The following is a 12,555-nucleotide window of genomic DNA, read 5'->3' as shown; positions in this document are numbered from 1 at the left end:
TTGAAGAAACACAAGGTTATATCAGTGTAGCAACACTTCAGTTGTTTATAAGAGCGTTTGATTGATTGATCGGTACCTTCAGTAAGATCTCCACAGTGAATATAGAAGTGAAAGCATAATCAGCATAGCCCAGCACCTGTAGAAAGCAAAAAATCAGTTCCCCTGATATAAGAAATATATATATTTCTCACTGGCATGAATGATGTATGCTGACAGATTTGTTGCTTCCATTGCTTTTGAAGATTCCTACCAAATAATCATGGTCTGAATCCTCAACATAATGTCTTCTTTAACATTCATGGAAATAATTGCTTGATAACCATTAGTTCAGGACCTTGACCCCAGTCCTGACCCCAAATCATAATACTGATTGCTTGATCCCAGTGTTGTTCCAGGACTAACAAGGATGCTGAACAAAGAACATGTCCTACTTAAGGTAAATCATGTTAAGCTATATGTGTGTGTGTGTGTGTGTGTGTGTGTGTGTGTGTGTGTGTGTGTGTGTTTGATGGTCAGCTGATTGAGGGATGGCGTTTCCCAGCTGGCACTGAAGAGATCGTCCAACATGCCAATCAGGACAGCTGCAGTAAATTACTATTTCTGATGCTGCTTGTGTGTGAGCAGGAAGCTCACATTGTTCCTGAAGGAGTGAGCTCTGATAGGGTCCTCCGCAGCCAGAGAAATGCTGCTGAGAATGATGAAGACCAGGATGAGATTAGTGAAGATGTGGTGGTGGATCAGGAAATGGCAGCCCCTTCTTATTCTGGAGGAACGAGAGAAAGAGAACTGTGGTTAGCTGTGTGTTGTCTACATGGTCCAATTTTTTTTTTAAATTTATACAAAATATAAATATATATATTATCTACATTGCTCAACTCACGGAGCATATGAGGAAACATAAGACAGAAGCATTTTACATGATTATGAATATGCTGTGTCCAAAACCACTTGTTAACTATTTAGTACATAGGGAATGTCACAAAAAACATTGAGTGAGTGAAAATAAGCGTATTTGGATGCATTTCCATTATGTTGCAAATGTTGCATCCCAAATAATTCCAGAGTTTGTAAACAGAGGGAAAACTTATGTCCTTGCTGTTTAAACTACAAAAATAAAACAGATTTGAGTAAGCTACAATTTTTACCATTTACCTTAAAGAGATTTGACTTTTTTTACTGAACATAGGGTGAAATTTATCCGAGAAGCCAAACATTTTATTTCATTGAAAAATAACCTCAGAACGTTGTTCTGACACATTCCTGGTGAAAATATGAGAAAACACTATTTATATGTTTAAGGTGGAATGAGTTTCAAAAATATAGTATAGTAAAAAGCACAGTTATTTCTGCGGCATAACACAAAATACTGTTATATGACTTACATATTTAGAATACATATTTATATAACATAGTACCAATTATTTAATTATAGTTTACCCAAAATGTATTTTGTTAACTCACCCTCAAGTCATTCCAAACCTGTATGACCTACTTTCTTCGGCTCTAAAGAAGACGTTTTGACGAATGATAACAAACAGTTTTGACTTGCATTGTATGGATGAAAAACACAGACAAATTGTTATTTTTTATTATTGTTTCTGTGTTCCAAGGAAAAGAAAATCTAAAGGTTTGGAATGACAAAAGTAAATTATGACAGATTTACTTATTATTTTTTGTGGGGTAATGGTCAAGCATTGTCTTGTAATAGTGTGTGAGTGGTGTAAAGTGCACACTCACGGGTTGGTCTTGCTGAGGCAGAAGAATGCACTGCCCTCTGGGATTGGTAGAACTTTCTCTTTAGGAGGAGCAAAGTCAGCAACATTGAGCTGAGTTATCCCTTCTTCCAGCAGAGAAGAACAGAAAGAAAAAGAGAGGGAGAGATAGGCCGAGAGTTAATGAGATCACAATCTAGCTCTATCACCACCACTAAACCACAGGACACTCAGCAAGAAGGACTGTTAGTGCAATGTGTGTGTGCTGTAAGATGAGTAATCATGGTCACAAATGTCTTCTACTGTAAATCACTACAAAACATTTCAGAATGAAAAAACTGTTCCAGTGCAATATGCTGACTAATGTCTGTGGACTTTACCTCCATCATCTCCCTCTTCAGGCTCCTCTTCTTCCTCATATTCATCATCCATGTCCACCTGTTAAAAACAGAATTCAAGAAAGACATTAATGTGACAAATCTTCAACACCATCAAAGACAGAGGGGTTTGATTTCCGTACCTTCACCTCTTTGTTCTCACTTTCAACTTCAACCGGTTCCTCTTTTTTTTCTCTGTCAGGATCAACAGAACCACATGTCATAATTTTTGTTTGGTTTTGCATATACAGTACAGTGGGTGAAAATGTGTCTTTCTATTTTGCACAAAACAATTATCAGCATAACAGTTTCAGTAAAATGTTGAAATGAAAAATTAACATGAATGTCAGAATGTCTTAGCATTTGGTTTATCTCCCTTTTGCTTTAATGAAAGAATCATAATTCTTATTAGTTTGTAAGGTGTCTGATTTTTTTTTTCTTTTAAAACTTTTCTTTTCTTCTTTTTCTAGGTTTAAATGGGATTTTAGTATCTTCGATTTTGAGTGTGATTCCATGGTGTATGTCTAAGAATGATAAATGCATATTCTGTCATATTTAGAAATTTAGATGAGGTGAGATTGAATATGATCTGAGATGGTTTAAAAACACACTCATTCTTCTTATTGTCTCCATCCCCTCCAGCTAAGTTGTCAACAGCAATGGCCAAGAAGACGTTCAGCAGGATATCTTAGAAATCAGAGGTTAAGATCCAACAACCATACAAACAGAAAGATAACAAACCAAAACCAACATCAACAACAAAACAGAAATCAGTATTTGCACTAATGATGGAAAGATATGTTTCTTTTCAATCAATAAACAATGTTGTTGAAATAGTGTTACATTAGTATTTCACTAATGACGAAAAGGCTGTGGGTTTGATTCCCAGGGAATGCTTTTATCAATCCAATGTATACCTAGAATGCAATGAAGCAAGTGCAAATCGCTTTGTTAATGAATGTAATAAATGTAAGTAAATAAAACTGTTGGTGTTTTGTTGATGACATCAGATAAACAAAATTAAAGCATAATAAATAAAGCAAGTGAATCTGGTTTCAGATAGAAAAGGATACAATTACCACAAATGAACAAAATCACAAAGTAAAGACAGACTATCATTCCAGGGAATACTGGGCCGCCATATGCCATGATACCATCATACATTACTACATTCCAGTCTTCACCTGTTAATATCTGAAGAGAAAAAAAGACCTACATTTAGCACAAAAAACTTAATAACTCAGCTATACAAAACAATTTAAAACATTGACTTCCTTAACTTTATACTTTAAATGCATCATGCTTCTTTAAAAAGCATTGTACATTATAGATATTTTATTATTTTTCTGCTTATTAAATAACAAAACGTAATGTTTATACAGTTTTAAGGGAGTTTATTACCTGAAAGCAGGTGAGCAGGGCCTGAGGGAAGGAATCAAAGGTACTTCTCTTGGTTTGTGTCTCATCAAAGTTGAACTTCCCTCCAAATAACTGCATGCCAAGCAGAGCGAAGATGATGAGGAAGAGGAAGAGCAGCAGCAGCAGGGAGGCAATGGACTTCATGGAATTCAGTAGCGAGGCCACCAGATTAGACAAAGCCGTCCAGTGGCTAAGGAGGACAAGAGGAGTAAGAATTAGCAGGGCGGAATTGTGATAGGGAAGGAGAGAAACAACAGGAACAACACAAAAAGACACCAGAGGAAAAGGGGAAATCATTTTTCTTCTAGAAAATAACTAAATCACACATAGGTGTTAGACATGCTCTATATTTGACAGGGCTGCAAACATTAGAAACCTAAAAATACTGTAAAAAAAATGCTGCTTATTAGTGTTTGACCGATATATCGGCCGATATTTGACATTTTTCAATTATCAGCATCAGCCAATAAATTTTTCTGCTTGTCCAATGTGTTCGAGGCAGGACTTTTATTTTGACGGCACTGAGAACAGCATTATATTGTTATTAAATATTTATTTATTTGTGAAAAATACTTTGTCATCTAAAGTATAAGTATGTTTATTTACACATTTATTTTTTAATCCATTGTCAAATTATTTTTTAATTTCTTTAATATTAATACTAATTAAAATATATATATCGGCAATCACCCCCCTGCTGTCCAAGATATCGGCATCGACTGTCAAAAAAAAAAACAATATCGCTTGACCACAACTGCTAATATGATATTCATTTTCTTCAGTTTTAAAGAGTTTTCTTATTTGTACCCAATTGAAGGAAGTGGTGAAATTGTTTAGGAGGCCTGAGTACCGTGTGACTTTGAAGATCCGAAGCAGGCGGACGCAGCGCAACACTGAGATGCCGAGCGGTGGCATGATCTCCATCTCCACTAGAACCGTCTCCAGAATCCCACCGCACACAACAAAACAGTCGAAACGGTTGAAAAATGCCACAAAATATGCCTGCAACCCCAGACTGTACATTTTCAACAACATCTCCACCGTGAACAACGAGAGAAGAACCTTATTGGCAATATCTATGAGAGAGACAGAAAAAGAAAGAGAGGAGAGACACAGCAGTAAGAAAACATCAGCTAATAAGAGTTCTATCAATAAAAGTGTGGCCGATTCTGTGAGACAGTACACATGCATGTCAGTTAGGTGATGTTTGGAAACACCTACATACCCTGGACGTCTGTGAGCCAGTCTGGTTGGTTATAATGTTCTGAGGCACTGAGAGCCGTGTTGAGGAAGACCAGGATCAGGACCAACCAATAGAAAGTCACAGATTTCACTGCTGTACGACAGTTTCTGCGGATGTAACGGTTCCAGCGACGCAGGGTACGACTAAGCAAACACACACAAAAGTACTTATCACTGTATGCATATATATATATTTTTTACAGTTAAATAAAAAATTCCATTATACACATGTATATATTATTGTGAATTATATGTATGTATATTTACCAAAATATACATATTGTTTTGAATATACATAAAATCCAGAACAATAATCCATGAACCAAGTGATCAAACCTGTTATAAAGGGCATGCACTGCAAAAAATGATTTACATAATCTGTATTTTTGCCCTTTATGCCAGAATAAATTTTCTGTAAAATGCATCATCTTGATGTGATGTATTGTAAATACAGATATTTTTATTCTAGAAAAAATATATAAATATCTTTATTACAAAAAAAATGTACTTGAAAAGCAAAACTGCATAAGTTAAAACTTAAGTTTATTAAGTGAATATTTTCCCCCCAAAAAATGAAAATTTGCTGAAATGTTACTTAACTTCAAGCTATCAAAGATGTAAATGCGTTCGTTTCTTCATTGGAACAGATTTATAATTATTTTGCTTTACATCATGTGCTCACCACTGGAGATATCCGTAATATATTTGTTTGAACTCTCATTCTGACGGCACCCATTAACTGCAGAGGAATTACGGGTCATCAAATGATAGAATGTTACATTCCTCCAAATCTGTTGTGATGAAGAAACCAAGCTCATTTACATCTTGGACGGCCTGAGGATGAATACATTTCTAGCACACTGAAATTTTTAGGTGAACTAATCATTTAAGTTTTTACTGTCCCAATGACAAATTTCTTGTTTTGTTTAAAAGCATGAACTAAATTTAGCTAGATTTATATTTTAAACAAAAAGCAAAGTTTATATATCCAGTTGGCGGATCCTGAACTACTAGTGTTTCCTCACAGTTACTCACCAGCACGGGAGCTTCATAATGCGAGCACTAAAGTCAAAGGACAGTGAAGAAAACAAAACGACAATGAGCTCAAAAACCATCACAACACAAAGCAATTGGCAAAATGATGGCAAAAAGAAAAGATCCAGTTCAGATACTGAATCAAAGACAGCCAAAGAACCCAGAGTAATGAGCTGACTTGTAAAAGCACAAAGAATACAAAGTAAAGAGAACACAATGAGCTGCAACTGAGAAATTAAGAGATGACTCTTCATTATATTTCATAACAACTTTCATTAGTAAGCCAGCTGGACAACACAATGACAAATGTAGTGTGTTGTGCTGTTTGTAATTATAATGGATATGTATGTGTGCGTATATCTTTACCAGCAAGCAGCACAACAATCTGTGTGCTCCTCATCTATGTTTTCAGTGTTGACGGAAGCTGTTTCACTGGCTGGAAGACTTGCTAAAGCGAGTGAAAATAGGAAGAGAGCAAAATATACACAGAGACAGGAAAGGACAGCAAAAAAGAGAGGTATAAAAGAGACAAAGAGAAAGAAAAATGTCGGCCACACATTGACACAGTTTTTCAGAAAAGCAATCTTTTTGAAATAGGGTCAAAGCACTTATTAATATGGGTCCAGCCAAGAGATGTGATTTCTAGCCCCAGATGTGAATTACACAACTAGACAAAGTTGTGGGGGGCTATGTATAAAGTAGTGGTGAAGTGAAGGGGTCATGCGTCTCGTTCTGATTGGTCGTACCATGGGTTTCGTTTGAGTGGCTGAACCAGCCGAATTTCCCCCTCTTCTTATCAGCTAGGTCACGCAAGGTCACACCTGAGGGGAGATTGAAAGATGGAGAGAAAAAGAGTGAGAGACATGGAATAGAACAAAATGAGAAATAGAACAAAAGGGAAAGCAGGTTGGGGAGAAAAATGGCCATGGTTCTGTCTGAAGATGTTTGTAGATGTCTTACATCTTACATTACACAAACGTGTGGCATCGGGGAAATGTTTACCTCAAACGTCAAGAGTGAAATGAGATGTTTAATTTATTAATAGTACTTTATTTAGAGTCCTCAGTTAAAGGTCAAATCTGCCCCTTCTGCAAAAATAATCATTAATCTTTTGGGGGTCCAGGGTAGAGTTATTTATTAATATTTATCTAACACAATAGTATTAATCATTATTTTAATTATATATATATATTTTTTTACATTTTCATTTTCAATTTGTATTTTTATTTTACTTTAAAGTTTCAGTAATTTTGTCATTTGCTTTTGTTATTTTTATTAGTCATTTTTAATTCAGTTTTTAATTAATATTTACATTTTATTTTTTAATTATTTCAGCTTTATTTCTACTAACATTAACTAATGTATTTGTAAGAGGGTGGTTAAAAAACGTTGCAAAGTAAATATTCTACAGATAATAATACGTTTTAAAATGATGCTTACAACTTCTCTCATTATGTGAATGAGTCATCAAAAATTACATAACTGCCATTACATTTTAGTTAGGGGGACCTCAGAAAGGGTTCAACATATTTGGGGCCCTTAGGGTCAGAACATTTAAAAAAAAAATCTGTCTTAATTAATTGTCTCTGTATGGTAAACTAGTATAGGGGAAACAGGTGATCAACAAGTGATATCAAGGACAAAGGGGTCTAGATGATTTAACAGAGGAAGAGATCTCACGTCTGTTCCCATCCTCATCAAACTCATCAATGTCCTCAGCCTGAGTGAGCCAGTCCATATATCCACACAGATCCTCCTCCATCTGCTGTCTCTCACGAAGCTTCTGGAAATCTCCGCGAGCTTTCGCCTTCTCTCTCTCCTTAGAGAATTCTCTACACACAAGTATGGCCTGTTAGACAAGCAAAACAACAGGCACAATACAGAGGCAAACACACACCGTGGACCTTCACATGGAGAGATAAGCAGCACGAGGCAGAACTTTGGAGAATCCTCCAGTCTACAGGAAATCAAACTGCTACTATCAGCAAGTGAGGATTGTAAAACATCTGATATCTGCTCATCTACAGCTGTCCTCTGTTACTCACACAGACATGCAACAAGTTAGAATGCACAGGTTTTAATGTCATGAAATGACAAAATCTTAGCTCATAAATGTTAATTGGGTTATGAACTAAATGTTTAAATACTTAATTTGTCATGTGATGTATCTATCATGGTATTTATGCTTTCAAAGTCGAAACTGAAACACAAACAATAACATTAAGATAACAAAAGTGGTAGAGTGGTAAATACAGCTCATACTGTACTTGCCCACAAACACATCTATCCTATAAACTCACCCGCTCAACACACCCAACACAAGGTTGAGAACAAAGAAGGATCCAAAGATGACCAGACTGACAAAGTAAACCCACGGCAGCTCAAAACCAATTGCATCATTCATCTACAGAGATGAACACACAGGCAAAGGCAACTGTATCAGTGTTGCACACAATCACTTCCTTAAAAGAGAATTATGGCCCATTACAGTCAATCTGAAGACACAGCTTACGTAGTTACCCAGTACAAGACGTCTGTCCATCCCTCCATTGTGATGCACTGGAACACTGTTAACATGGCGAAGAAGAAGTTATCAAAGTTAGTGATCCCGCCGTTTGGTCCGTCCCACTTTCCCCTGCATTCTGAGCCATTGACAGTACACTGGCGACCGTGACCCACATACGCACATGGGACTGGATCATCGTCTGCATAATTATCTGAGACAGACAAGAGAGAGACAGAAGGAGTAAGACAGAGAGTGACAGGAAATCCACATAAATATTTTATGAGAGTATGTGTGGTTACTTGTGCCTATAAAATAACAGGTGCGATGCATTCGTCCGATGAAGAGCTCCAGTCCAATGATAGCGTAGATGATGATGACAAAGAGGACAAGAAGAGAAATGTGCAACAGGGGAACCATTGCCTTCATGATGGAGTTTAACACAATCTGCAGGCCTGCACACACACAGAGCATAGAAATGATCATAATGGTCCACAATCTGTTATCCAAAATATTATATTAAAAAACATTGCACTTTTGAATAAGAAGAAACATTCTCATGCTCACTGTTTCTGTCCATTATATGTTTAGTATTTTATTATTTTTGCAAATAATTTATTTTAAAATAGACAGCATTTCATTAAGACATGTTTATTTATTTTAGGCCAATTGTTCTATTACTAACATGGCATATATGTTCAAAAGTCAGGGGTTGGTAAGATTAACCAGACTGCATTCATTTAATAAAAAATACAGTAATATTCTGAAATATTAATGCAATTTGAAATATTTGCCTATTTCAATATTTTTTTTAATCATGTCATGGTAATGCTGATTTTCCGATTAACTGATCTTCAGTGTAATATGATCCTTCAGAAATCATGGTAACATTCTGATTTATTAAAAATACTGAAAATATTTTGATGAATAAAAGGTCCAAAAGAAGATTTTGAAAACAAAATATTTTTGTAACAATGTAAAAGTTGCTGTTGCACTTTTGAGCAATTTAATGAAGTCTTGCTGAATCAAAACATTTATTTCTCTTTAAAACATTTTACTGACTCCAAACATCAACAAAAACATTTTATTTGAAAATAATGTTAAAAATGACAAAATGTGTGTGACATGTCATTCGATTATCACCATGAAGAATCTTTTTCAACTCATCTTTGTTATCGTCAAAATAAAATAAAAATAAATCTGTCAAAAAATTTTCAAACATTTTATATAAATGACTGACTGACTTTGTGGTTGATAGATTAATTGACTGGCACCATGATCAATTTACCTTGATCAAGACAATAACAGCCAGAACCATAACAGCATTTCAGCTGCACATAGTGAGGCTTTTTTAATGTGTGTTTTCCAGTAAATGTAATGGGTATTTGAACAAGAAGAAGTGTCCTCGTTCAATGTCATTTTGCCTCACTGGGAGAACTGCCAGTATTAACGTGCAGGTGAGCACATGAGGGAGAAATACCATCATTCATGCCAGTAGGCAGGAAAGATCCAGAACCACAGCTTCTAACTGTACTGTAGTGGAATAAGGCAATGGTTTTCATGATCCTGTTTTTTTGACCAGCCAGTTGTACAGTAGCAAATGGAATTGTGTTTTCAGCACCATGGACAGTGCTCTTAGAAATAATCATCTTAATATTGTAAAGACAAGCAATAAATGACAAGAAATTAGTTGGTGAATGATTCAGGAGTGTGTGGCAGTGGGTCTGATTTTGAAATGACTGCAGAACTGCACAGCCTCGGGTTGCAATCATGAGTCAAGCTCAACTACTGAGGATACCGAATGAATATTCAGGCCTAAATTATCATGACGCTAGAGAGGCTGATCTACACCAGCCCCTCTGATTAACTGTTATTAGCTATTAACTGTTCAAAACACTGGTGCATCACACAAGCACATCACTCCATACAAAAACTCCATGACTGTTTTCTCTTAGAATCCATTACTGAATAGTTCATAGCAATGTAAACCAGATTAAACCAGGCATCACATTTTCTAACTTGTTTCATCTTCTTTTTATTACGAACACAAACTCACTGGGCACTCCTGAAACCAGTCTGAGGGGTCGTAAGACTCTGAAGGCTCGGAGAGCTTTGACATCCAGACCTCCTGGTTTCCCTGGCGTGTGGGAAGTAGTTTCACCAGACTTATGGGTAACAGTCTCCAATACCACACTGAACAACCTGCAGAACACAAAACAGCAAAAGCAAATTCACACGAATATGGCTCATTAAATATACATCAAATTCTAAAATGTATTAGTAATATGAAATATTTAATTAAGTTCTTCTGAGCTGTCACTTTAAAATCTGAACTTCAATTATTCGTCAAGATTAAAAAACATTTTTCATATTGATTTTCACAAGTATATTGACATATGTTTAAACTAATAATTAGAGTGTTTGATTATTTGATTAATTTTGCTCTTACTTTCATACATACAAAAACTAAATCTAAAAATATACCAAAATTAGACGGCATGTTACTAGTCATTTTAGCAAATCTGACTAAAATGAATATGAATCGCCAAAAGTGAACTAGGTCATTTTTACTGAATCTATAAAATAGAGTTGAACTAAAGCTACCAAACTAGCTGGTATAGTCTGATTATGATACTAGTTCTTTTTAGGGTGTCAAAAACATACAAAATGACCAGTGTAGCTTGGTTTATTAACAAATTACTATTTTTAGTGAATCAAGTACAATTTGAAAAGACTAACCTGGTCCCGAATTAATGAGTATTTTGAGCCAGTTCTTTTTAGGGCTTCAAAATATACAGCATGACCAGTATAGCCTGATTCCTGAAAGCGTGACTCTAATAAGCTAGTTCTTGCCAGTGAGTAAAAAACATACAAAGTGACCAGAGTAGCCTGATTCCCCAAATGAATGACTCTTACAAGTCAGTTCTTTTCAGTGGTTTAAAAACATACAGAGTGGCTTGCAAAATTCTATTCCCAAATGAATGTAGTTGTGGAAGCTGGCTAGGCAACAATATTTGTGGCAGCTATCCCAGCTATCTTTGTGCTTTCATGCATGCACATGCACGAACAAATACTCTTAGGGTGGCATCAGTATTATAAGCAGGAGTAATATAATGTTTAATGCTGTGTGCTGGGAACAGATCCACCTGCTCATTAGCGGTTCTGTCTGTGAGCTTAATGAAATCTCTAATCAATACTAAAAAAAGCTCTCAAAATTGCACTCAAAAAGACGCTAAATGCCTGGCACAGTCATCTTTCTTTAGATAATTAACCATCACTATGACCAACTGGCCATTAATGACACCAGAACAGCTGTTTAGTCCCATTTTTAGCAGGACAGAAAGAGCTCTGGAGATTGTCACTCTTTAAATACACTCTATGGTGTGCACAGGAAGCAACTGAGTTTAAATAGCAATGAACTATGAAGGAAAGATTCTTGTTTTAGTGGATAGAACTTGTATTTACACACTTCTCACATTTACAAACATTAACCACAGGGCTGTAGAGCATGATGTGGAAAATTAAGGTTAGCGCCTAGTCTCTGTAGGTCAGATTAAGACACAGTGAGGGAGCGAGCGAGCGGGAGAGAGGATTGACAGCCACATCTGACCAGATAATCCGAGGGAGAGAGGTTGAAAAAAGGGAGAAATGAGGGAAACAGGGGGTAAAGAGAACCGCAGGACAAGAGGAGAATTGCTGAATAAGAGAGCTGCTGCTGGCCATTACACAACCTGAATAAAAATCAGTTCTGAAAATTAATATGCGAGTGAATCATTGGAGAAAAGGCTGTGATGTTATTATGACTCATTTTTAAATGAAAACAACATCAAACAAGGGTGGGATGGACGGCTATAGAGTGGCGAAGATGGTGCCGTACCCTACGATGACGATGACAAAGTCCAGTAAATTCCAGCCGTTGCGGATGTAGGAGCTCGGGTGCATGACGAGGCCGTACGCAAGGATCTTCAGAAACGTCTCGATGGTGAAGATGATCAAAAACACATATTCAACTTGTTCCTAAAGAGACGCAAAGAGAAGAGAAAGGGTCAAACACACTTACAAACAACATACAATTTAAAGGGATGCAGATAACAATAAGATTATTGTCATATTGGCCTATAGTCAGATCAGACTGTAATCAGATTGTAATTTTAAAAATGATTTCAAATGATTATTTGTGCTCATAAGGCTATATATTGATTTTTTTTTTTTTACTTTTTGCCTTCATTAATTTATTTTAAATGAATTAAATGATAAATTAAGTTTT

General features: G+C 36.0%; 1 protein-coding gene across 1 annotated transcript in view; it reads right to left on the bottom strand.

Annotated features, from left to right (window-relative positions):
• Positions 1 to 12,555, bottom strand: part of LOC113076440 (voltage-dependent L-type calcium channel subunit alpha-1D-like) — a 36,390-nt gene that overhangs the window by 13,456 nt on the left and 10,379 nt on the right. Inside the window, exons 4-22 of the mRNA XM_026249097.1 lie at positions 12,166 to 12,305; positions 10,345 to 10,490; positions 8,591 to 8,743; positions 8,306 to 8,502; positions 8,086 to 8,189; positions 7,466 to 7,617; positions 6,532 to 6,606; positions 6,152 to 6,233; positions 5,786 to 5,812; positions 4,734 to 4,894; positions 4,359 to 4,584; positions 3,491 to 3,698; positions 3,163 to 3,283; positions 2,701 to 2,776; positions 2,233 to 2,284; positions 2,093 to 2,150; positions 1,738 to 1,840; positions 634 to 763; positions 77 to 136 (exon numbers count right to left, since the gene is read on the bottom strand). Coding sequence (XP_026104882.1) covers positions 77 to 136; positions 634 to 763; positions 1,738 to 1,840; positions 2,093 to 2,150; positions 2,233 to 2,284; positions 2,701 to 2,776; positions 3,163 to 3,283; positions 3,491 to 3,698; positions 4,359 to 4,584; positions 4,734 to 4,894; positions 5,786 to 5,812; positions 6,152 to 6,233; positions 6,532 to 6,606; positions 7,466 to 7,617; positions 8,086 to 8,189; positions 8,306 to 8,502; positions 8,591 to 8,743; positions 10,345 to 10,490; positions 12,166 to 12,305 — 2,271 coding nt within the window. The remainder of the gene's footprint in view (positions 1 to 76; positions 137 to 633; positions 764 to 1,737; positions 1,841 to 2,092; positions 2,151 to 2,232; positions 2,285 to 2,700; positions 2,777 to 3,162; positions 3,284 to 3,490; positions 3,699 to 4,358; positions 4,585 to 4,733; positions 4,895 to 5,785; positions 5,813 to 6,151; positions 6,234 to 6,531; positions 6,607 to 7,465; positions 7,618 to 8,085; positions 8,190 to 8,305; positions 8,503 to 8,590; positions 8,744 to 10,344; positions 10,491 to 12,165; positions 12,306 to 12,555) is intronic.

Source organism: Carassius auratus, unplaced genomic scaffold, assembly GCF_003368295.1.
Source record: "Carassius auratus strain Wakin unplaced genomic scaffold, ASM336829v1 scaf_tig00020493, whole genome shotgun sequence".
Classification (NCBI taxonomy): Eukaryota; Metazoa; Chordata; class Actinopteri; order Cypriniformes; family Cyprinidae; genus Carassius; species Carassius auratus.
Note: the sequence above shows the minus strand (reverse complement) of the source record. Positions and strands in the feature narration are given on the sequence as shown.